Source organism: Synchiropus splendidus, chromosome 11 (genome assembly GCF_027744825.2).
Source record: "Synchiropus splendidus isolate RoL2022-P1 chromosome 11, RoL_Sspl_1.0, whole genome shotgun sequence".
NCBI lineage: Eukaryota > Metazoa > Chordata > Actinopteri > Syngnathiformes > Callionymidae > Synchiropus > Synchiropus splendidus.
In genome coordinates, this window is record NC_071344.1 from 6,484,948 (window position 1) to 6,511,975 (window position 27,028).

The following is a 27,028-nucleotide window of genomic DNA, read 5'->3' on the forward strand; positions in this document are numbered from 1 at the left end:
AGCGTTTTATCAATATTCAACTTTGATATCAGTATTTCAAAAAGCAGTAGCTAGAAATCTGTTTGAGATGAAGGCACAGTGTAAATAAGAAAATTCTTCAGAATGACCCATCGTTGGATGGTAGTAGGGGTGTGCGGTATGACTGTATTATATTGGACATTTGGACATGAAGATGATCTGCCAAAGTGAGTCAAGTTTCAAGTCTGAAACTTTTAGTTTTGATATAATCAGTCAGTGCTACTGCCTTGCAGAAAATTAGTCCTGAGGTTTGAATTCCACCAAGAGAAAAGGTTTGTTTGACTGGCCATGCACTCTGGGCTCCCCTAACATTCTTTGGCATCCTTAAAGTGTGTTAACATGAGTGGTCGGTGTTTGCTGTTTCTCATTCCACTTGGCTGATGTGGAACAAAGAATGGTTTCACCAACCGCAATTAAATCCTTGTATGCAATAATGTCTGTTGACATGAGATACATATGTTTTGGGAACATTTTAAAGACCATTAGTTGGGGCCATGAGAGTGGTTATATACATCATATTCAATGTTATTATACAAGTGAAAATACACTGATATTTACCTCTGTCTCGGAGGATACATTCATGACGGCATTGGTTCTGTCTGTATGTCTTTCTTTACAGCGAGTGAGGTCTCCGATCTGCCATTCAGTTATCATCATAATAACCACTCATGTGTTGATCATGGGCAGATGGCTGCGCCTGAAAATGGACTGATCCAACAAAACCATCACTGACTTATAGTCTTAGTTAATACTAAAGTCAGGATTGATAGTCTATTGTGTTATAAATATGTTTCAAACAGTGATCATGAACTAAAGTCCTGGCAGACTGTGGTGTCACACGCTGACATACACAGTCGATGTTGAGTCTGTGACCCGTTGATGATGCTCCTTCAGGATAAAATGCCACTCAGAGCTACACATGGTGTATTGTTATTGTTTACGTTTGCCCGATCCATTTTTTTCAATGACAGATTTCCTGTCTCAACGATCCTCTCTACTCCAAATTGAATTGGTCCCGCTGTGGGGTGTGCGACTAAACTGCTGCGTATTTGAGAGTGTTATGCATTTATTCTATAAGAAAATAATGATAAATAACTAAATAAAACTCATCACACTTGTGAAACTACATCTAATTTCCTGTAGCTCATTCCAACATGTATATCCCTTCTCAATTGTTCTGTATTGTTGGGGGGAGTATGTGAGACAGGTGTTAGATCTGGAGATTAGTGTGGTAGTTGCCGTGGTGCCGCGGCAGGAGACTAGTGGGGGACTGCAAATGACATCAGTGTAGCTTGGCTTTATGTTGCCAGCCCTTACCAGCTTTTGTAGCAGCTTCACATTTGAACACATTCATTCACATCAGTCAGCGTGAGAAACGGTTGGCTGCTCTCAGCTGGATATGTCAGCCTCAGTAATTAAATGCAAAAGCAAAACGTATAGTTTTGAGCAAAACTCAGAAGCCCGCCCCTCCTGTGAAGCCTTTAGTGGCCGGATACAGTTGTTGAATAGGACACAGGTGTCAGGCTTGCCTGTATGTGTCTGGCCTGAGGTCTGTGTTTGTTTTCTATTCCTGCAGTCTGACTTCATTTATTCCCAATGGACCTGGGTGGACCCTCTGTGTTTTTCTTCTTTTGTGCGACTTTGCAATGAAAGAATTCAAGTTAGAATCTGATAATGAAATCCAACAAGCAGAGTTTTTTTCCCCTGCAAGTATGGTGGTTTTCAGAGTCCCCTTTCTTGCTGAATTCTTTTCTTTGTCCCCCAGTTGCCTCTGATCTATCGTAGCATGGTGGCCATTTCAAGTTGTCGAGACTCTGCCTTGAGAGTTGAGTCCTCAAAGTGCTCATGTGGCAGGTACACCGGAGCTGGAGGGAAGAAATGTGAGTCGCACATTGTCCGCAGCCTTTAACAAACTCCTTGCTCACTGACTCCATCCCTGAGATGAGGTCACCATGTGTAGCATCAAATTGATGAGTCATCCAAATGTTTCCTTTCGTGTTGTGCCCCTAAGAAGGACCTGTAAGCTACGTCATGTCAGGTCTCTTCTGGGAACACTGCAAGGTGAGGTAATTGGTTATCTTGTAGCCACTGTTGTATCGGTAGCTCCAGATGTGTTTGTGTTGTTGTGTCCCTGAGCAAGATACTTGAACCTGCATTGCAGTTGCCTGCCGACACTGGGTGCTTGTGTGCGTGAATGGGTGAGTTGGGGTAAAGTGCTTTGGTTGTTGGTCAGGCATGGAAAGTGCTACATAAGTGAGAGCCATTTTCCGTTTGCATCCAGATCAATATCTTTGATGAGAAGAGTAGGGCTCAGGTTAGATCGGATGGCGTTATTTGGGTGCCAATACAGTCCTGATCTCATTGTTTCAATCACCCTCTGACCTGTCCAGATGGCCAGGTTCCGAGCAGATTTTAAGATGACGTCACAGCGTTCACTGGTCTTCTATAGCATGCCCCCTTACCACCACACAGCGTTTCATTCCTCGTTGTATTGTCTCCCACTTTTTTTTCCCACTGAATGCCATTTTAAATTTTTCATGTCAGTCATATTCACTCTTTTAGTCCCCCACCCCGAGGCACCCAGGTTGGTGGCAAGACAAGCAGAAGCAAATTAAATTCTGTTCCCCTCCTTTGCTCCCCTTGGACTGTGGCACAGCGGCACACTAGGAGAACAGAAGCTGCAGGGGGAAAAAAAAGCCTATTTCTAATGCATTACTGTCACCTTCCTCCGGGTTTGTATTAGAGGAACATCAACACTTTGGGCTCATTTTTTTTTTTTATCACTATTTAATTTTGGGGAGGTTTTTTTTGTGTCCCTTTTGTCACTTGCAGTTCCTCTTGTGTAGCATAACCTAAAGGTCTTTCTCCTTAGTCCTTCTGCAGGAATAACGCAATCTGACCCAGTTTATTAGTTTGGGTCTGTTGAATCATTAATAGAGGTTATCTAACTGTTCCTGTAATGCTTCCACAGCGACTTGTGTGTCAGAACCTCTGTGTTCATGAGCTTTTGAGCTCTTGCTTTGTATGCTACGTTGGCGTGCTGTAATAACCCTGTTTGAAATGAGACTATATGCTTAATAGCTGAACCAGTCACTGTAATATCTCATTGTGTTGGAGTACAATACCAGGACTAAATGCACCGAATTCAAAGCATCTTGTGGTATGGCAGGGACTGAATAAAGCGTGGTTTTTAAGGAATGAAGGGGTGCTAGGGGAGGGGCAGAAGGAGGGCTAATAGTGGCAACAGAAGTGAGAGAGAGAGAGAAAAGAGCATGTGAAGAGGAGGATGAGGAGGAGGGGTGTGGGATGCAGTCATCGCCAGGTCCATTCATCATGCATTGCCTGCTGAGATGAGCTGGGGTCAATCCTGCACAACACAATTACAGCCTGTTCTGGTGTGTTGTGCTCAGCTCTGTTGTGTTCTATGTTCTGTTGTCTTTTGTTGCATTTCATCTCTTGTTTTCTCATTTCACGTCTCTCTCCTCTGTTCTGCATGCTCCAGTTCAGTGCCTAACAACTCTTCTTTTGAAACATCCGCCGTATCGAAGATACCATTCATGCTGAGTGATCTTTGGCACTTCTCCGAGCCAAACATCTCAATTAACTGCACATGTCAGGGATTTATTTTTTCTTTTACATCAGATACTTCTCCTCGTTTTGATCAGCAAACAGCCACATCCCTTGTTTTTTGTTATTGTGTTGCTGAATGTAGGCAGCTATCCTTCATTAACATCAAAACTGAGGATATGATTGACAGGTTTAGCCAATATAGACGCTCAACATACTGTGAAATATGTTGTTTTGCATCCTGACATTTGCATGCATGCTTTTCCATGTCTAGTAATTTACAGTTAAGAGAAACATCAGATGAAGATTTCCTCCCACTGCCAGGGATTATTGTTGCATCATAATCCATACTCCATTAACATAAATGAAATTAAGAGCCTAGGCAGTATCTACTTCCACTCTCTCCCAATCTTTCAAGCAAAACTCCTATTTAGAAGTTAAAATTCAACATTGTAAGAGCAGGATAGGCTGGGGAAGAGACAAAAAATACATATAAGTGTATTTTTAAAGTCTACTTATCCCGTAAACAGTTGCTCACTCAGGATGTTTTTGGTTGTTCACTTGGCTCCAGGACGAGGAAGCTCTCAGATTGACTTTAACTAAGATTGAAAGAATTGCAAACCATTGCCAGAAAAAGCAGGAGAGCATCTGGGAACCATTAGGAACAATGAGATTTCCAAAGTTTATGGAGGCGTCTCCTTTTGTGAACCCCCCGATCTTCTTCCCATCCTCTGCTCTGGAATGTCTTAATAACGGTCACCTGTAATTGCTCTTGTTTATGTTGGCCCATTTAATTCTCAGCTGCGCATCAATAAGGACTGAATGAACTGCTCGTTCGATCAATAAAATGAAAAATAATTTGTGCTTGACAAGATAAATGGATGTTTATAGTCCAATTTGTTCCCACAAGTTGCTAATTTGCCATCTTCTCTACAGGAGGCAGACGTTCTGTCTGACAAACGTCAACCTGCTCTGGTGACCTAAAGATACATTTTTATTGTTGAACCCCAGAAGGGTGAAAGGGCTTAGAAAGTTTCTAAAAATATACGTCTTTTTATGAAAAGCCATTCTGGTTGCTTGAAGTTAGTGAATATAATGTTGGTGACGTTGTGTCTCAACTCACTGTGATAACTTCGAAAGCAGCTGACAAAGATGCATCAGTAGTAAGTGTTCTTCACCAGTAGACTGTGCCAAATTATGTCCTCAAGCTTACCTCTTATGATATGCAGTTTCATCTTAAAATATTTTGTTTATACATATTTCTCTGTTGCATTTACATTAAATCCTCTTGTTTAGTCTTCATAACAAAATACATAAATTTGCTCTAAAATATGCTATTATTTCATGACTTATGGTCGTATGTATCCTAAAATGGACTTCATACATTATTGAAACCAAATTTTTCCTGATAAGTTGTGGCAAAATACATCGTCCAACAAAATTAGTTTTCCTGACAGGCTGTCATCTTTGACTAATGGAGACGTCTACCTGGGTTTTGCTCCCTAATGGCTCGTGACACAGATAGGGCTTCTAAATTCTAATATAAGAACTTCGCCATCAAACATAATGTCATGTAGTCTACCACACTAAACATGCTTTAAGATTGTGACCAGAATAGGAATGTATTTGATAATAATGGAGTAATAATTGGCTTGAGAGAGAAACTTCATCATTTTTTTTAGTGACTTCAAATGGCTGTTGGTGGAGCCAGACGAAATGGTAGTACACACTTGACCCGCTTCATGTAGAATTTGAATTGATAGTTCACGATGAAGTAAATTCAGAGGGACCCAATGTCCTACTTTCATTCCAGGAACAGATTTAATTAATTGTCTTGGTGCTCATATTTGGCCTCCATTCAACACGCGAGCCAAATTAAAGCTGTGGAGGCTATCTTCAATTTGAGTGGCCTTTGAGCTCTCTTTATGACTCTCTCCTGCGACAATAGAACTGGCCTTTTTATCTAGGACACGGCGACAGGCGGGACTGCAAAGTACACCTGCTCGGTGCCTTGCCGTCCTGCAGACGCAACGGCCTCATCTGTCCTCAACTTGTCTTTTGTGTTAGCTAATGAAGGTTAGGAAAAGCGAGGACACGCCTCATTTTTCACTCATCACCTTATTGTGCTAATGCAAAGCCTTGTAATGGCATATTGTTTTCCTATCATGTCCGCCTAAACGAGACAAGATGTTCGACGTATGGCTTGGCTAATAAATGTGATTTAATCCGTGAGGAGAATGAAGAGTGGCACTTCAAGAAAAAAAAAAAGGCTTACCCATTATTAAAAGTGTATCATTTGACTGCATGTCCTGAATATATAAATATGCTTTCAGGACCTCAAGGCTTTTATCACATTGTCAAGTCCATCTATGCCGCTTCAAACTACTTCAAATAAATGGTGTGCCAAATATTGCACTGCAATTAGGATTACTCAGAAGTTGACACCTTAAAATATCTCTTGAGAACCAGGCTGACGTTTTGGCACCACTTTTGCGAAACAAGCTGTCCAAGTAACATAGGCTAGTCTTAATGGACCCAAGAAGGCGTGGCACAACATGTTTGCTTGTTGTTTGTATTTCTTAACTCTTAAGTATAGCCATTATATGAGAAGGGTGAAGAGATTTAGCCACTAGCTCAAATCTTAAGCTCTTAGTGTGCCACTTCATTACCTCTATTAACTGCAGCAGCACTTTTTAAAAAAGCACAATAAAAGAGGAAAATGTAAAAAAAAAATACCTGAAATAGATTATCACTGTCCACCCCTCATGTCATATCCCCTGGATGCTGTAGATAAAAACGTTAACCCTGAGTGCACTTTAACATCTTCGAGTGACCCGGTTGTCTATTTGTGACAAGTGGTCAACTTGTGCTGCTCATGGTCTCAACAGGGCTCTAATGCTGTCTGACTGAGTTGCCTCACGGTGTGGGCTATTAAAGAGATATTAGAATGGACCTTGTTACTTCTAACTTAAGCTATGAACTACTATGGTAGAGATTTTATTTGCTGAGTCACATGTGAATCTCTTTAACCGATGAGGCGCTACCTCATAAATTTTGGGTTTGTAAAAGCGTCCGCTCACCAATACATTTGGCTCTGATTATTCTTATTATTTTTCGCGTTAAGAAAGCTGTCGCTTGGAGATAAATTCACTCTTTAGACTTCTATGCTCAAACGTATCCATGACAGATGCAGGTGGTCTGTTGGTTCAGCTGTTGTCTAGCGCAGACGGGGAGTGGACAGCATGGATGTCTCTGTTACAAAAATCCTCTTGGTGATATCTTGTGCCTTTTCTCTTTAACTCTGCCAGATTGACGCCTTGGTTTAAGCCAATGCAAAAGCTTGACGAACATTAGTGCGGTGGTGATGGTAATAATCGAGTTGTTTTTGTGTTGGCCAACTGGAATGGCAAGAAACGCTGAACACAAGATGTTATAAAGCACAGTGATATTCAAGTATGTGCGTTGATCAAAAGGGCAAACGAGGTGTGGTAGCCTGACTGTCAGCTTTCAACTCATGTGTCATGCTGACGTGCCCTTTAGCAAGGCTCTGAACTATTTTACAGATCGTTCCACTGCCGTGTTCCCACACTAACATCTCATTACATATATTTACATGGTGGCGGCTATTTATTTCTCTCTCTGAGGGACCAATAAATTCTCGAGGATGTGTTATTCCCAGCATCCACTTCTCTTTTCTTTACCAGACCTCTCTAGGCTGTTTTCTTGTTCGTGTGACCGTGAGTGAGATGACAGCTGGGTCATGAACATCACGCCGCGTCTCCGTGTCCGAGCCACGTCTTCACCTTTCCTCAGTCTCGTCCCATTTGTTTGATACAACAGTGACATCATCCTTGCATAATGGGACACAACCTTTTCCCCGGCCCGCCTTGGCTCTCATCAGCTGCTTGCTCTAATTAGATGAGGGTGATTTCAATAAAGTTAGTGGTGTACTCACTCCATTAGTTATATTAGCGCTCGGATTCCTGCCCTGCAGTCGAATCGTTCCTCCCATCTTTCACCATGGGGGCCGATCCTCTTCTTTTCATGGATCTGTGTAACCTAGTTACTGAGGCCCAGCAGGGGAGGCCAATCAATTAATGAACAAAGGAGCCCGCTCACCGAGCAGCGGCGAGTCTGGGACCATAACAGCTCTCTCTGAGCGATGGGCGCCGTCGGTTCGGCGCTCTTATCGATCGACAAAGTGTCATAGAAGGCAATTTCTGAGGTATCTTCAGCTGACAAAGAATGTCGTGTCACCTGTTAGAAGCAACAATTGTTAGCGTCATTCTTCTTTCCGCCCATTAGCCTGTTGTAAAACCTGCTCGAGACTGAAGTCAATGAATGGCGTGCAGGAATATGGGTGTGAGCTGCTAAAATGGACGCACTGTTTTGTTTTGTTCCTTCATTTCGACTTGTGATGATCCCACTCACTTCTGCTCCATATCACTCCTCTTCTTTCACCCATTGTGTTCACTGTTTGTGTGAAAGAGTGCACCACTTTGATTGTTATACAACCTTAACCACTGCATTGGATCTTACTCAGGAATATTGACGTCTAATATTGATCTGCTGATTATCTTCTGTATGAGGACCTTATTTCTGAAATAATCTATTGACCTTACTTTACAACGGTGCATTCTTATTTTAAGACGTGGCTCAAATGCCTATGAGTGTGTTCTGCCTACTGATAATTCACATTTTTGTAGCTCATTGAATTTAATGAGGGTCCATGTTGACATTGACATGTTGCTGGTAGGGTGATACAAAGTGATCACCTGTGGGCCAGATTTTTGCTGCAGTCAGTGTTTCAGGCCTAACTAGAACCACTTCAGCTTCACATTTAACCTACTGTCGAGTGAATCGTTTAATAATTCATTTAAACATTCAGTTTCTCTCCAACTGTAGACTCCATTAGTCCTTCAGAAAAATGATAAATAATATAAATTTTAATAATTAATAATACATATTTGTATCATGATTAATATTTATTTGTACACTTGTATTTTGTACATCAATGCGCCACGAATAATATTTCATATATTTGATCAATCAACGTTTATGGATAAACTGCGATGCATTCAATGTTCCATCGTTGGTTACATGGCTGTAAGGCTCATCTAATGCTACCCATGTCCTTGTGTATCCAAGACTTTTAGCCTAACACTGTTTTACAGACTTTTAAGTCTGGAGTTTTACAGGAAAGTATTTATAAAGTATGAAAATCTTTCACTAACCAGTGCGTATGGGAAAGTTTTATCGGGTAGGCTACGTCAGGCTCGGTCAAGTCAAGAATATCAATTTTGAGAAAGAATAGAACAATTTTTCATTTGGATTAAGAGCAAGCCTCATGCTATAACTTAACACAAAGACACACTGTGCATGTTAAGAAAACCACAAATATTCAGTTGTTGAAGTCAATCAGTTTATAGACTCTTGGGTTGATAACATTTGTCATCACTGTTTTCCACGTACATTAAAACTGGCACTCAAGTTTATGGGCGTCCTTTATCAACTTGCATTGTGGTAGAACTGGTTTTCATCTATGTATGCGTGAAGCCAAAAATGTACGTAGGCGGCCCTGACTGTGACTCACGGTGGGCTAACAAATGACGAGAAAGGCACTATGATACTTGTTGGCCTGTACTTCCGAGCCTGTTGTTTGGTGAAATCCTTATTGTTCTAGTTCAGTTTGTAAAATTATTTTAGAATGTGAGTTAAGTTTGTGAGTTGCTGTGGCGTTATATCTTTAGTGGTAATGGCCAGTCCAACAGGTGAGTTGGAACTCTTCATTTCACCCGCCTGTGTTTTCTATCAGTCTGTCACCACCACCTCATCGTTTTCTTCTCAATGCTTCCTTTCATCCTATTGAGCCCCTGATTTTTCCACGCCTCAGCTTTTTCTCCCTTTATCTCAACTTGCAGGTTCATCCCTAGTCTATCTGTTATTTTTGCTCACCAGCCTTCTGCTCTCCCTGTCATCCCTCTTTTTTTCTTAATCCGACTCTGTTAGTCCCCGGTGTTCCCGTCCCTGGAGTCGGCAGCTCTGTCTCTCTGTGTATGAGATCAGGGAACAGGCTGTTGTAACAAGCTGTTGAATAATGTAAGCATCAGGCTATAGGCCAGAGTTTCAGTTAACCCTTTGATCCTTCATCACATGGCGGGCGAGGTGGTCACATCAGAAATGACACCCCAACAGCAGGACAAAACAGCCCTGGGGCCATTTCACTTCCCAATTCTTCCAACCCTTTACCACAGTTCCCCTCATCCGGTTTCTTTGTCATGGCCTTTGCACTTGGGAACATACAGAGCATTCGTAGCTTTGTTATTCCAACATTGATGTATAATTAAACTGTTAGAAAAGGCGACACTGAATAATTGATAGTAGAGAGATGATTTATTTGCATTCATTTCCCTTACTAGTGTGTCTTGGCCTTCCAAGGAACACAGCAGTTAGCTAAATTCCCAGATTTTTTATTTTTACTTTTTCTTCCTCCCCCCCACAGAACAATAAACTTACGACAGTTTGGTGACAATTTGGGCTAACTGAGTTTCAAAGTCACATATATCCAATCTGAAGACAAACATAGCTGGCATTCCAGGACTCATTAACCCTTTGTAATCAATACTAGCACTAGTCTCTTTAAGTGCTCCTAGTTTGCTTTATCCTGAGGCCGGGGCGTATTGATCCACCCAACTGATTGGAAGTTTCCCTTCAGGACATAAAGGATTGGAGCAGGGCTGGGAATGCATTTCGCGAGGGTGGAGCTGAAGGGGGGCTTAGAGATTGGAACGTTTCTTGGATCTCCTCTTTCACAAAGGTTCATTGAACCTTTGAGCATTGGGTGAGTAGCCGGTCCCCAAGAAGCTCTTTATTGATGACTGATATAGACCCACAAACATTTAGTCATCCGAACAGATATTTTTAAAATCCATTAAATAAAATGCATTTAATTATGCTATGCATTTTTTTGCAAACTTTGTGGGATTTCAGATTTATCAAAAACAAAAAATGTATTCATTAATTTTGTCCCACTTATTCCAATATTAAAATAACCACAATGAGAGAAAGGTGGGGGATGCCGCGGGCAGATCGCCAGATCATTCCTGGGCGCCAACCTTACATTTAAGTGTTCTATTTTATGAAGCAAATTTCCATTCACACTTTCACTCGGTGACTTAAGAGTTTTGTTTGTAGTCACTGTTTTCAGTTCCTCTGTGTGTTCACAGACATGAAATTTTCAAATCTGTGCAGCAGTGGTTTAATTATGTCCGTTGACAGACAGTTAAGGAATGGAGGCCGTCTCTGGGTAACCAAACAAACCACCACCGCTTGTGCTGTGTAAATCAGCCTCAGACACCACTTGGCTTGTGTGTGGTCACACTGCAGACTGTGGTCATCCATAAAACTAGTGTCTTTGCTTCACCTCATGGAACACAATAAAAAAGGGCTTTTTCCTGCACTTGTTTACACATGTAAGTACTAAACAGGACAATCTTAAGATTTATAATTCTGACAATCACAGTAATGGAAGCTAAATCTTTTTGTCTTTCAGTTGAACCGTCATCCATCATGTTTATGGGTATCCAGTAATGAACTCAAAAAAATCGAAGTTTCCTTCTGAAATCATTGAGTATTGAGTGGCTTGATGGACAGGTGAATTATATCAGTTTTGTGCTTTGATTTTATTAACATCAACCAGTCACTTTAATTGACATTTTAGTCAATGAATGAGATTGCTTTGATTATAGTGTATTGACATTCATATTCAATCATTGTGTTGTGTGACGTGTTTGTATATTTTCCTAGCCGGATTAATTCACGAGATTCAACATTCCGTGGATATCGGTGCTTCATTGTCAGTGTTAAAAAAACCCACGCCTCTTCACGTTAACATGCTCAAGTGTATTGCGTCACCAGAAGGTGGTTGCCTTGACAGATTTCCTTAAAAATTGTGGGGGTGAAAGTTTGTATTCACGAACAGCCAATCTAGCAAAAGAGTGTTTCCTTGCTACATGAATGAGGTTGTCTGAATCCCATCAAAAGCAGAATGACCACTGCTCTTTCTCTGTGCGTTAATGGGGGTTATATAACGCATGATATGACAGTGAAGCTACTTCAAACAAGTGGCACCAACCTTGGATTTTTCTCATTTGATGTTAAGATCTCCTATATATTTGTCAAGAATTAATGCACGTGTCTCCATTGCAAAGCTTCGGAGGAGGTGTCCTTAAATGCCGCTGGTCTCCTGAGATGTATTACTCATTTCCTGAAATTGCTGTGATGGACTAAACGGAATATGCTTTGAGCTATTGATTGATGAGTTAAGAAAACATCCCACCTATAATGCAGCTTTGTCTTATTGACAAGCCTCAAGACCTCATGTCCTCACTTGCGGTTCCGCACCTGTCTAATTTGGTGGGACCATAAATATGTCTGTGGTTGTGCACAAATTAATTGCAAATGTGGCTGGGAATGGCCGTCCGTGTGCTGCTTAGAGCAAATGGCTCAGCGCTGTCTCGAATGTGATACAGGGCGTTTATGGTGACGGTGTCGTGTGCCTGATTCACAGCAGCTGTTGGTCTTCAGTGTGTGTGTGTGTGGCAAGGCCAGACAGACGTGGTGTATACTGCTATACCGACTCCGGAAACAGAGCTACTTGTGAATTGCTTTTAAATTTCATTTGCAAGTGGTTCTGATACCAAACTTCCAATATGCAGCCACAAATTTGGTTCTGAACCAAAAGAAATGTTGAAGAAATGTATGTTTAGGTTTCAAATTGATGCTAGCCATTCCACATTCACTCCGCAATGTTGAGGCTCGACCCCGCGAACCACACTCCCTTCCCTGTAAATTGATATCGCCATGTGTGTGTCTCGAGTGTCATGGTAGGATGCACGGCAGCTGTAGAGACGGCAGTGAGGAGGGGAAATGAGAGGAGCCAGCACAGTAGACAGAGTCCAGATAGACCTGTCAGCTCAGTGACACCCACACATACCTCACGCTCTGGTTCAGGGCAGCGCTGGGGATTTGGAAGAAGATTGGCTGCGGACAGGTGAGGTTCGCAGATGAGGGTGGCGGTGCTGATGCAGTGAAACAAGGGGAGTTGTGTGAGGGAAGCAAGCATGGCAACTACAAGGGGGACTATTTAAAAACAATCTATAAGCAATTATGCCCGGCTCAGATATCTATTCTTGTCAGTTTGACTGATGATTAAATAATTGATCCTATCCAACTGTGCATAATCCAACAGAGCAAGGTCTTATTGAGATCATTAAGTGGTATGATCTGATCATTAATCTTTGCATCTGTCATCTTTCCTTCATCTTCCATATTCATATACAGCGCTGCAATAGTGGAATATTTTACTGTTTTTTTACATCAAAATAGTGAGGCAATGCTAGCCTGATATAGCATGTTATTGACTTGTGACTTGATAGCATTGCATCCTGGATAATCTGAGAAATGATCAAGTCTTTGCAGTGTTTGTATCATAAGAGTAATTTTGAGCTTGGCTCCTATGTGTGTTTCTGACAGCAGTAGACATTTTAAATGGCCCGTTATTTCCACCAGGCCTCAGAGTTGAACTGATAACGCTTCAGAGTAATGGACATTAGTTGACTTACACAAACAGTGGTGTTTAATGTGATGCCCCAAAGGCTTCATCTTGCTTTTGCGTGTTTTTACTGAACCTTTTGTCTTTTCCGATCCCATCCACATTCCCGCTGGCAAAATGCTACTGTGCCATTTAAGTGTATCTGGTGAGTCATCCAGCAACTGCCATTGTTAAACTCACAAGAGTCGTAGATCTAGTTATGAAATCACAAAGCACCCTAAAGCTTTAACTGTCCTTAAAGTGTGTTTAAAAAGGTCTTGTTTATGTACTCGCCAAAACATCTGCTTAAGTATTGTGTAGTATCACAGTTTCCACATATGTTCTTCAGATGTGATGATCATATTAAAATTTAACTTAGACGTTGCTAAGGAGTTTTTATGAGAAAAACATAGATAGAAAAACAAGTTTAATAGATTGTTTATTTGAGAACTGTCAGCTTCTTTCCACATAAAAAGCAACTCATATAAGATTGATGAGTACGCCTTTGAATTGTTAAGCATTTTGGTTTTTTTATATCAGATATCAGCTGAGTTTCTCTTCACAGTGAAATCTGTTTATTAAGCTTGTGTTATGTTTTGAATTATCTGAAGTCATGGTGTTGCCTGACAAAAGCTTTCACTTGTTCAAGATGTAGTTGTGATCAAAGAGACAAGTGAGTAGAGCAGCTGCTTTTAGGTGTGATGGCGTTTCATTTGTGATCTGTTGGGAACGGTGCAGATCGAAGACCAGGTGCAAGGTGTATTATCTCTTCTTCCCCCAAGAATCTCCTGGGCTGTTGGACTTGTTTAATGTGGCGAGAAGAAGGGAGTTTCCTGTTGAAACGATGACAAACTTTTTATACAGTTGATTTGTTTTGCGTCTATTGTCTTGGGTTCATTTTCAGCTGTGAGAAAGGATCTGAGAAAGGTCTTGTGCCACTTGCATGCTGTGTTGACCTTTCCTGCTGAAGAAAGAAATAAGCTGAAGTCTTGAGTTGCCAGTCAATCTGCTTCTCTTCTTGTCACAAGTTTTGGGATACAATTCAGGGTGTATTGCTTCTTGGTGGCCAAGAAGCTCTGATGAGAACTGCTGGACGCCTCCTGTAGGCCCGTGTATCTGGCAACATGATGCATATTCCGTTACAGGAGTGGCAATATGATAAATACCAAGATATCATGGTACTGTAAATGCGGCGTTTATGTCTGGATATTTCTTAAAAAAAGAGCTATTCTAGTTCTCATTGTCTGTTTTAATCTCTAATGAAACTTAAAACTACAAACATATGTAAGTACAAGTAATTTTTAAATTAGTCTCCATATAGTGCTTTTTGATACAGTATTGAATCAAGTATCACATGATTTATTCTTCGCGTATCAAACTGGCAGAAGACCACTGGGCAGAACATGATGAGATGATCCCTCTTGGTGGACATAGACATGCAGAAAAGCCTGAGGTTTCCTGCCGGAATTAATTGTCATTCTCATATCGAACGCCGCTGCCCCAGCGACCTGACCTCAGATGTTTGTTTGAACTGCATTATTGTAGAACTAATAACTTCAAATGATCTGTTTCGGTGTATAATTTGACCGCCATTGAACTGTTGTTTTTCTTGGAGCTAAGTTTTGATGCAACAGTTATTTTGTTTTGTTATTTGACCGCAGCTGAACCGTTCACAGATTCAGTGTCTGTAATTATGTGTGTCAAGTGCGGCTGTTTATGTAAAACGCTGTCTGTGGCACTGTAGACCAATTTATACTTCTATCCACTTACCCAGCCTTGATTGTGCTTTGAAGGCTACCTGATTACTGTGAGAGGATTTTCATGCAGGAGGAAAATACTATCTGTTTGATCTCACAGGCAAAAATATGGGCAGTACAACAGAATCTCATCTCTTGTGTCAGCTATTCTCCCGCAATGTGATATTCCCATAGGAATGCATTTGTGCGGCACGAATCACAGCGAGATCAGTGTGGGCTGTTTCTTATCTGGACATGAAAGAGGGGAAGATAGAAAAGGGAGGTGTGAAAAACGATGGAGAGGAGAGGTTCTCCTGGGAATCATAATTTGCTCGGTGGCCCTCCAGATTCTCGTGATCATTTGGTGAGCAGGTATTGTTTTTGTCCCCATTATGGTCCACATTCATCCGCCGCCGTTCTGATTCCTCTCCGTCTGTCCCCGATTTAGTAGATTAGACAGTTATATTGTTTATGTGTGTGCCACAGGCCTTGTTACCACTTCCCCGGAGGTTTGTCATTAGTTTGATTTTCTTTCCTTGAACCACTGTGCTGCCTGACTGCATTTTAGTTCATGTCAGGTCACCAAATATGTTTCTGTTTATTTGTTATCTTGCACATTCATGAATTTTTGCGATCTTGTTCTGCAGTCGTTGTAGCTTTTATAACAGAGACCTAAAAGTTTATATCGGATTTGAGTTCAGTTTACATTAATCGTGGTTGACTTTTTTTCTTGGCCTTCCCCCTCAAGGTTGGTACAGTGAAGCTTGCTTCTGTTTTATTCGGCTTAAACTTTGTGTTTCCCTTGCACTTGTTGCATCTGCTATTTAAGACAATATTTGGCACCATTTGTAATGGTTACCACACTCGGCTGACTCCCACTCAGTACCCCTATTTTTGTGATGTTGACGGCCCCTATCAACCGGAATGGCTTTCACCTCTGAGTGGAGTCCATTGTCTGTATAATAGGAGGCCCATTACAAATCCTAAAGCCCAATAGAGATGTTGTGCTGGCCGCTGCGCTACCTTGTCCTTCAGTAGCTGGCCTGGATGACAGTAGATAAACAATGGGTGCAAACAGACCCTCCCACCCGCATTGATCTGCTCCTGCACTCCTCCCTCCTTTTACCAACAACGCCACATTGAATCCACCTACGCACACTTTATATGAAAGCCCCCTCTCCACCTCCTTTCTCCACCAAGACTGACAAAAATGATAAATGGCCGACCCCATCCTCCCCGCACCTCGCATTGGCTGTCCAGAGGAGTACGAGCCTATTTCTCTCCTTCCAATAATCCAATAAAGTGAGCTCCTTTTCTGCTGTATATATATTTTGGGTTGTGAAAAGGACCTGTGTTGGAGGAGGGGTGGTCGTTCTGTGCAGTCTTTCGCCATAATTCTTACATATAACTATGCCACTTGAGTATTTTCTTTCCTGTCGGTGACGGAACCCAGCAAATAAAGAGCGAATTGTGCAAGTTTGAATTGTGGAAGTTGTCGCTTTCCAGTGAGGGTGTGCAGGGTGGTAGTTTAAAGTGTCCATCAAAAGCATAATCAAGTGCTGAGCCTTGTAATCGACATCAGTCAGTTCACCTTTGCTATTGTTGTAATTCGAATGATTTTGTCTTTGAATTTGATTGAGGCCAACAGGAGTCTGATGAACAATGTTGTTAATAGAGAACGCAAATTAATTTAAAAGGTTAAGACCGATGACCGAGTGGTGATGCATGCAATCCACCACATCATTTGATGGCAGGCAGTCACCACAAACTGGTCAAAATGAAATTAAGTAGATGGTTGGCAGGGTCCCCCACACCCCCACCCCTGAGTGAAAAAACAAAAACAAAATGGAGTGGAACACAGCCAATCAAGAAGTGCGAGAGAAACAGAGGGGAACATTTTGTCATTTACTGAATTAAAATTAATAATTTTAATCATGAGAAGTAAATTTGCCTCGAATCCAAGCTGTCCATCTTTTCATCTGTCTGGCCAGAATGTGCGACTAGAGTCTCACGAGCAACAGACTTCAGCGATTGTTTCTTTCAGGATTTTTCCACGAATAACAGCGAAAACCGCCATGTTCATGTCCACCTTTTGACTTATTTTTGACCAATATAATGCGACTCTCGCGAGATCTGTGACAATATTTGATTGTCAAAAGAATGTGAGGGTGAAGCGAACGCCAGAAAGGCTTGAGTCAGCAAATCTTTTTACTTTCACCAAGACCTAAAAGTTAAGTACACGGCATGCCCATGAAATTTGTGAAGCACGTTACTGGGTGTCTTTGAGTTGGACAGTGATCAGATTCATTGGGAAGATTGGCTAAAACCTGGCAACTGATTGAAGGGAAGTGATTTTGAGCTACATGCGATAGGCTGCCCCTATTTTCCAGGAGTTCCTCACTTCATTGGAAGCATATTCAAATGAACAGTATTGAATTTCGTCATAACACTGGAGCCTTAACAAAGCCTGCTGTGTTTAGCCTGAGTACCGATAATTTTCGTTTCATCTTGGAATTACAATATTTAAAGAGAACTTATTTGGAAATTGTTTTTTTTTTTTACTTCAGCAGCTACTCAAGCTGTGTGGGGAACTTGCCGCGCCCCCTTTTCTTAACAATCTTTATCATGGAGATTAAAATGTTCCCATGTCTCCAAATTGGGATTGTCTAAAAATAGCAGAAACTCTGGCAGTGTGTAACACAGGGGTTTTTATGCGCACATCATATAAATGTTATGGTCAAAGTGATTGAGGCTACTGATACAAGTGTGGGTTAAACGCTCACCGGCAGCTGCCTGGGGGAGCAATATCATCGAGGAAAGTCTCCATTTCAAACCCGAGCGCCTTCATTCCCTAATGGCTGTTCCCTCTTCATCTCCACATCTCTTGTGTTTTCCTACCGCTTGCACCGCTCATCCGCACTGCTCTTGCCCACTGTGAGGTAATCTTTGTTACACTTCCACGCCAATCTTAGATCATCCTGCTCCAGTGGTTTCTGCTTGCAATGCAAGATCTGAAGGAGACGAGAGGTTTCCAATCCCTTGCATGAAAAAGAATGAAAGAGGAGGGTGCATATATCATCTTCCTTTTTGAAAATGTTAAAACCTCCAATGGAATGTTTCTTATATTCTTATATAATGAATGAAGACCTATTTCCCGATTGCCCATAATTGGATGTATATAGGACATGCTGTACTTTCTAGCTATGAGCGGTATGGTACCTTTAAGAAGAACAATCTGTTTTAAAAATTTGATCAACTATTCAACAATCTATTAGGGTTTGCCATTTGTAGTCATTTTTGCTGCCTTCTTTTTTTCCCCTACAATCGCAAGAAATGTTCTCTGATGCTTTGTCCATAACAATGGTTGTAGTGTAATAGCAGTGCGGGGACTTTGAAGCAGTTAGACGAAAGGTTTTATTGAACTATCAAATTTAGCGCCACCATTCAGCTGACGAAATCGGTGCCTTGAAAAACATCACGATGAGTTAGCTGCAGGCTTTGTTGAGACGATCTGAAAGTCACTTTCTGAAGAATTAGAAGGCACCACTGCATTCCCCTTCCGAGTCTGTTGTCCTTCACGCGGTCGCATGAAAGGAATTGATGAGACAGGAGAGGAAGTGCTGCTGTAAATGTGGCAGCTCAAATGAAGGCTGTGGATCCAGATTCGCTGATGGGAAGGAGGCGGAAGCTGCAGCAGGGATACATGGTGTGTTCCACATGATTTCAAGGCCTAAGCCTTTAATCGCAGCAGTCACATTGTGCACATGCGATGGAATTCATATTTTCCATTGATTGATTGCTAGGCTGATGAAGGCTGTTGAGAATGGAGAGCGACTGCGGCTTTTGATAGTAGCCTATTTAAGTATGCACATCCTCAGTCTTCTCATGTGACTGTTTGTTACAGTAGATGTGCTGCATTGAAAATTCTTGCTTTTTGAAGTTTAATCTGCAGGAAAGTGTTGGCGGCTGAATGCAAATGGAAAGAAACGCTGTGCTTGGCTTACTCCGGCTGGTGGTGAAGAATTCCAGAGTCATGGTGTAAAAGGTTGGCAAGGCTCTGAAATCCTGACTTCATTTTATCTCCTTAGACGCCAGTCGTGATCAACTGTGTCCGTATATTCCGTTGCATATTCTTTTCTTGTTTGATTTTAAAAACCTGGTGATTTCAAAATCCTGTTGTAGTGCTAATAAGCATATTCTATGTTGGGCTCCCTGGATACAGGGAGTAATGTCGCATGCATCTGTAATAAACAGCATTAAGCATGTGAGAGTCCAGGCATTTCATTAATGTCTTTCCATGAATACCTCAAGGTACATTTCAGTGGCAGTACAGGTCACATGAAGAGGCCCAGAATTTTCTATCCTGACCAGCACAGATGTAATCTCTGCCCCATGGCCTCTCCCAGCTAGGCATGCCTGGAATACCTCACCAAGAGCATGGGATTTGTCCCAAAAATGCTTGAATCAAACTCTGTTTGCTCCTCTCAGTATGAAGGAGCAGCAGCTTCATTCCTCAGTCCTCTCTGATCTCTGAGCACATCATCAAGATCCTCAACTCTTGTGAGTCGTTAGAGTGTGCTTTGCCAGCAGCCCATTAATAAAAATAGACATTGATAATAGTTGGGCTGCGACATCATTTCCCACAGAGAGTTTGACAGGCCTGCTGCAGATGACACCTTTTCAGGGCAAGCTGTAATTTTGATGATACTTCGATGAGTCGTTCAGTGTCGGTTACACAGACCAGTCTACAGGAAGAGCCCACTGAGGCGTTCACTATCTCGACAATCAAGAACTGGAAAGGAATCCCTGATAAGAAAAGGTGGTCTGTCAAAGTTTTGCATTTTCCCTTCACAAAGTTACCCCCGCTCCTCTATCCTTCCACAAAGTGGCGTGGTTCAACTCCGCTGGCAGACAAAAAGCTCTACAAGCACTATCAACTCTGTGTTTACTCTTCTCACTTCAGCGCTAATGTGAAGATCCGTCAGATGGTGCCACTGGACAATCGAATTGATCCAATGTTAAATGCTAGTGGATCAATGTTTTGTTGGCCCTCTGCTTCCCCATTGTGTCACGCCGTAGCCAGCCTAAGTACATTTCATTCTGTTTACATTGTCAAGATTAACTGGATTACAGATTAGGGATTACAACTGTACCACTCTTTTGTATTTAACCTTGACCCCTGGCCTTCTGCGTGTGCTTGTTCTAACTTGTTTTTGTGGCTGTCCTGTTTGCGGAAACACTTAGTTGTATTTGCTCAAGAGTGCAAACAAAGTGTGCGTGCTCTGCAGTCTGATGGTTTGGACCATTCTAATGAGTCTCTCGGGGCCCGTTGGTGCGATTGAGCCAGACTTTGAGAAGGTGACAGCAGTCGCATTTTCGATATCTGTTTTATGGATTACCACGTTTCCCTTTGCACAGTATCCAAGCGCATGGCTGTGAGGAGAAGTCAGTTTCCATGGTAAATGTGCGGTTGCCAGGACATGTGGCGATTGAGCACAGAGGGTCATCGTTTATTTTTTGCCAGTCAGCAGCAGCAGGATGGATTAGGGGGGTGTAAAGCGGAGGGCTGGGGAGCACAGAGAGGCTCAGAGGTCCTTTTAAGAGTTTATTTGTTGAAGGGATCCCCTACAGCTATCGCGACTCTGGATGACAGTGTTAATGTACTAACGCTCCTCACGCGCCCTGGGACACTTGGTCTGCTTCACACTCTGGGAGGAGAGCAACGACAGTGTTTGGAAAAGAAGGAGGCGGGGGTACGAGGGACATGTGAGCCTACATATGGCCAAACTTAACGTTGTTTATTCAGAGGGTTGTTACAGCTGAGGGCCAGGCTCACCGACGCGCTGTTCCTCATCATCTCATTAATCTAGCAGTATAGTGTTGGCCCCAGTCCCACAGTGTACAGAGAGCAGGTTTGACTGACCACCCACCCTGAAGAGACCCTCTTGCCTCACTCTGCTCACCTTCACGTTTGGATGCCAACAATTCACACCTGCTTAAATCTGTGACTGTCAAAATATTCACTGATGACAAAATCCATTTTTAAAATGTAATTGTCTTTAAACAAAAAGCTACATTTATTGTAACTCTTTTCAACTTTATTTAATTAAAGAACTCGATTTCAATATTTTATTTGTATTAAATCTAAATTAAAACAAAAAACACCCTCCCAAACCAAGTACCCATACAGCACCCACTACTTCATAAGAAATAACGGGCTTATAAAAACATTTCAGGAAATTACTTACATGATGTTGTGCAATGGGAACGTGAAAAATAATTTAAAAGCAAAGGGGAAGAAAAGAAATGAAGGAACATTAATGACAGGGAGCGTAAATAAATTATACATGTATTAATGCGTGCAGAAAATTAATCTGTATTTATATTTATAAAGTGGCATCCACCCTCTTTCATCTGTCCTCTACATTTTCCATGGGCCACATTGTTTGTCTTCCTTTTCTCCTTTTACCTTTTCTCCAATGTTTTTGGTCCAGCATGTTCACTGTCTCCCCCCTCCCCATGTCTCTGACTCCAATAAAGATTCCTTGCTGTGTTCTTTGTTCACAAAGAAAGTTATCAACTACAAGTTAAGTTTTTGGAAGGAAGACTCGCTTAACTTTGTTCTGTTTTGGTTTCCCCCCCTCTTCTCCTCTTCCTTTATGGCATTGCTACTGTGGTCCAGCATGATTTGTAGTCTATCAAGTCTTGACTTTCATTTCAAGACATGATGTAGCTGTTTGTAAAATGATTGTACATCAAATAAACTCATTCTCTTAGTGTTCATTAAAAAAAAAAACGCTCATCGTTAGACCTCGGGGGATGACTTTCCAAAAACAATCTGTTTTGGCTTTCCTCCTCTGTTTTGTCTCCTTTCCTGTCTGCAACCTCCATTTAGGGAGTCTTTCAGAGCATGTGTGCAATTACACAGCTCATATTGAGTGTGAGCTCTTTCCATCATAGAGAATGACAACGCCAGCCATTGGATCCACATTCTCCATCTGCCTCTCCTTTATGCATGAGTTAAGACACTGACTCATTTGGCAGCCTGTGATGTTCTGGTCTCGGTGCACCTTTTCCCTGCTCTGTACCTTATGGATGTGTCTGCCGGCTATACTTTTTCTCATCTTCATAGCATGAAATATTCATGCACTCCTTTCTTCCCGCTCGGCATTTTGATATCCATTATATTTGGGAAGGCCGGCTGCAGACGTTTGTGGTAGTACCTTGGCCCCTTTTCAGGTATGGCACCTAAGTTATAGGAAGCATTACGTGAGAACTCTCGAGATCCACAAGGTCTAGTTCTGCTCTGCCCATTGTGATGTAAGCTTTTTTTTTTTTTTATATATAATACGTTTGCCTAAGTGGCTGTAGTTTTATTCTCTCTGCTCTGCTCTCCCTCTTCCCCACTGAAACCTTTATTCTCTCTCTTGGTATTTTCGCTCTGACAATGAGAAGGTTGGACTTCTCTTCGCTGTTTTGGGTAAGAAACAAGAATTCCCTTTGTTCCATCTGTGTTGTCTTGCTTTTATTTTTCTACCACGTTCAACAATGTCGCGGCACAGTGTCTGGTCTCCCTGCTGAGTCTTGCTGAAGTTGACAAATTGCAAAGTTGAAAGCATTTGTTTTTGAAGGTCAAGTTCACGGTAATGATGATGTTTAGGAGTTGTCATAGAGGAGTCTGATTGTCTTCAGTGAGGGTTGGGTCTGTATTGTGCTGTTACCAATATTCACTACAAAGTGCTTTCATATGCAAAACCAGTAATAATAATGTGCAATAAATAACAAACACAGACATTATGGGAGTTTCAAATAGCGCTTTGATAGGCTCATGAACATTGTGGCTAAATGGAAATAATATTTAAAAATATATCCTTGTTAAACATTCATTTATAGTTTTCTTTATTCAAGGACTAAAAGATAATTAAATATATTTTGTGTTATGATATTAAGAAATAAATCTTTATAATGAAACATTTTTTTTTCTCTTAGCTTTGCTTATTATTATTTTTTTATAATTACATTTTAACATAAAAAAAACAAAAAGTATGAAAATGATGCCTGAATTGAAGTTTACTGACTGAGTTCTAACCTGGAACATATTGTATTCTTTTTAGTTAAAAATACAATATATTAATGATGAAATTAAAGTTCATATACCCTTTGCTCTTACCAAATTTAAAAAACAAATGTTGTTTGATTTATTCTCACATTGGTATGACTGTTAAGCAAACATATTTAAAATAGCAGTTGTTGCGAGTTGGGCAGTGTGACCTTTCGTGTTCTTTCCCCTGTCCTTCAGAAGTGGAACTTCTCCAAATTGGGTTCTGTTCCCTGAATGGTTTGCTCACTTCCTGTTTTGTGAACCACGTTCACCTTAATGTTCACATTGATCCGAAAGTGTTCCTGGACTCGCCTCGTATTGATTTTCAGCATCTCTAATTGCAGCTTGTTTAAAAGGGTGCACAAGAGAGAAGGTCTTCAGGATCATTTTTCTTTTTGCTGTCTTCTGTCATCCTCTTACTTTGTTTACGCTGACATTTGTTGCTTGCGTCTGCCAGTACAAAGAGCAAGAAATGCAACTTTCACTCGCTCTGCCAGAGAGATTTGGACGTCCTGTTGAGCAAAGCTGGCGGTCGAGACGAGGCAGTGGTGTTCGCCAACTAACTTAACTGGATTTTTAGGAAGGTTAGCTATTGTACTGCACTTTATTCATTGAGAGGGAAGGTTCAGACTATTTTAATATGTTCAGGATAATGACAGCTGAAAGCTAGTATCTAATCAACACCGTCTTTGCCGAAAAGCGCTCCTGTTCCGATGAAATTATTCAACTGTAACACAGCAGAAAAACACACATACAGCGTGCTGATCTTTTGCAGTCCACATCATTGTCGATAAGTGTTTATTAAAGCAGTAGCATTAGCCACCGGCATCAACCACAACAACATTATGTACTGAAGTGAGTCACATTTGTTTTTACCCAGCAGTCAGTATTAAGATGGGAAATTGAATTTGTCCTCCGTTTTTCGTTCTCCATTTTTAGTCGATCTAGCAAGTCTAGCTCTTTGTTTTTCTGATGTGTCAGTTCATGACATTCTCCTAAAATGTTTTTTCCAGTGCGAATTACTTGGAATTGATTTCGGAACTAAAATAGGTGAATAAATGTTTAAACAAGGCAAAACATTTATTTCTCACCAAATTTTGCAAAAATAAAAATCTGGTTAGGTAGGTGAAACTGCACAATGAAAAACTGCAGTTAAATACATTAAGAGTGCAGTCATTGGATATAGCAGATTAAAAATGGATGAAATGTTTGCCATTATGCCATCTGGTTCTTAAGAGGAATCAATATCTGCAGCCAAATATGGCTTGCTGATGTATGATAGCGGGTGAAGCAGAGCGTTACATCTGCTGTGTTTTAATGTTTAATCACCTTTAATTAGCATTATTAGTCGTGTGAAGAGCTTCAATGGATCCGGGGGTCTCAGTGGTGGGAAACGTTGTGACTCTCTTCTGTGTGAGCATTGTGTATAAAGAGGAGGCGAAGATGTATCTTTCTCGCTGTTTTGACCAAGTCTTCCTTCTGTCTTGTTGCTCCCCTGTGCTGCTCCTCAACATGTTTCCTCCCTCCCTGCTGCACTCTCTTTGGTTCCGTGAGGATTTGAGAGAAATGGAAGTGTCCCCACAGGTCATGGCGTCACTTGTATGCAGTCACACCTTCCTACTGGACCCAGTGTGCAATTGGTCGCCTCAGGCTTTTGTTGTCCCTCACATTCTGCCTATTGATTGTGCGAAGGCTGCGCAAGGGTGTGTGTGTTTGTTCTTGCACACAGGATTTCGGTGTGTGTGTGTGTGGGGGTGAAATTGGCAGCTCTCGCTTCATGTAGGTGAACGCAAGGACTACTTTGGAATTAACTTTTTGCACGTCGGCACTTGCAGTTAGCACACATCTCCCACACAGGAAGAAACCCACACAGCGAGGGTTTTCGACGTGTGCTTAGCTTTGTTCCGTGATGGATCTTTTTTTTTTTTTTTTTATAAATAACTCTCTCTTTCGCCCTTCTTCCAGGTCGTGAAGTTTGGTCCGGGAGGAATGGATCTGTTGAGATGACCTGTGTGATCCTGCTTTCCCCAAGTCATCATTCTGCAATCAAAAGGAGCGACCCAAGCTGGGACATGGTTGTCAGGTTCACATGATGGACAGGTGATGGAGTCTTCCATCATCTTTCTCCCTCACTGACTCAGCCCCCAGTGCGGCTCCTGAAGCGTCAGAGTGTACCAGCAGTCTGCAGCCCCCCATTTCTCTGCCATGGTGACATAAACGGTGCAGCAAAATGAGGGAGAGCCAACGTGAGACCGTCTCATTTCTTTCTCCAGTAGCTGTGGCTGCTGCTTTGAGTCCTTTTGTTTTTCCTCTGACTCCAAGACTCTCTTTGTGGTGATTAATCCCTGACCACTGTTTCCCTCCCACACCAAGAGGGACTGTCCCGGAGGCGTGTTGTTGGGCCTTTGGGGCAAAGTGGTGTGGTGTGAGACGATGCTGGGATGCGTGACTCGCCTCCGTCGGCTGGTCCGTCTCCTCCCTCTGCAGACCTTCCTTCTCATCCTCTTCCTCTTCTGCACCGTCAGCGTCTTCATATCGGCCTACTTTCTATATGGCGTCAAAAGGGAACTGGAGCCGTCGGGAGGAGGCGTTTCAGGTGCGGAAGGGGCCTCGGCGGATTCCGATGACCTCAGGGTCATCCCATCCCGGCTCCTGCCGTTGCACGGCGTCTCAGGCGGCCCCGGGATGGACCCCGGAGGGGCCAGGACAGATCCTGTGGTTTTGGTGTTTGTGGAAAGCCAGTATTCTCAACTGGGTCAGGAGATCGTGGCCATATTGGAGTCGGGCCGATTCCGGTACCGGACTGAGATCTCTCCCGGTAAAGGAGACATGCCCACACTGACAGACAAAGAGAGGGGGCGTTTCACACTGGTCATTTACGAGAACATTCTCAAGTATGTTAACTTGGACGCCTGGAACCGGGAGCTGTTGGACAAATACTGTGTGGAATATGGAGTCGGCATCATTGGCTTCTTCAAGGTTAGTGAAACACAACACCCCCTCTCTTCCCTCCCTCCCTTCGCTCACACCTTCTGCCCTGTCCATCTGGCTCCACCATCTCTGAGGAGACTCACAGGGTTGCAGAATGCCTGGTTCAATATCACTCAGAAGCATTGTTCTCTCTGCACAGCATCTTATTGATGGCCGCTGGTAATCCAGCGCTGCAAAGGACATGCTTAATCTACGAAATACTCTCTAATGATATAACATGTATATGGGCTATTGCAGACAAACATGACATCATCAGTGAATGAGATACTGTCATGTTTATATTAGTCGACACTGGCAGCAGCTGCTCTTCTCTTCTGTCTCTCAGCATCACCCTGTTGCCATGGGCTGGTCCTGTAGCTGTTACCTCCATTTGTTAGCCATGGATGGAATCTAGAAAGAGCTGTGAAGGCATGGGTGGCAGTGTAGGTGAGGGGAAGGAAAGCGTGCTGGGATTTATTGTCTATTGGCAGAAGAGGCGGAAGAGCGACGGTGTGCATCCTAATGACGCCGCTGCTGTGCTATCTCAACAGAAATGTGTGAAGAATGGCTGTTCAGCCGCAAGATCAAACGGGGAAGTTTATCAGCATGTTGCTACTTTGCTTGAGATGGATTACATTTCCAGCTTCAAAATATATATTTCAGTGTTATAAATTAGCTTAATTTCAATCATGCCCGGTGGAATTCAATAAATACCAGACCAAACTATTTTACCGCACTGTCTTTGAATTCAGATAAATATCTTTCTTCATGTTATTTCACTTCATCTTAAATGAAATGAACAATGGCAACAAAACAGGCTGTCAAGGGTTAATATCCAACAAGGGAGAGTGAAAATATTTGAAGTTTCAAACAATTGTAGTCAGAGCTGCGCCCTTGATTCAAATCTCCTTGCAGCTCAAGGTTTCCTCCCTCCATCTCCTCCTCCCTGTTACATAAAATATGCATGTAGGTTAATTGAAAAGTCTAATAGGTGTGAAAGTGGTGAAAGGTGGGAGAACATCATATCTGACTCAGACCCTCGTC

The 27,028-nt window shown here is 42.1% G+C and overlaps 1 protein-coding gene across 2 annotated transcripts in view; it reads left to right on the top strand.

Annotated features, from left to right (window-relative positions):
• ndst1b (N-deacetylase/N-sulfotransferase (heparan glucosaminyl) 1b) overlaps nucleotides 1-27,028 on the top strand; it is a 46,925-nt gene that overhangs the window by 8,327 nt on the left and 11,570 nt on the right. For both annotated transcript variants that reach the window (XM_053878669.1, XM_053878670.1), the window contains exon 2: nucleotides 24,980-25,993. In XM_053878669.1, coding sequence (XP_053734644.1) covers nucleotides 25,448-25,993 — 546 coding nt within the window. In that variant the 5' untranslated portion in view covers nucleotides 24,980-25,447. The remainder of the gene's footprint in view (nucleotides 1-24,979; nucleotides 25,994-27,028) is intronic.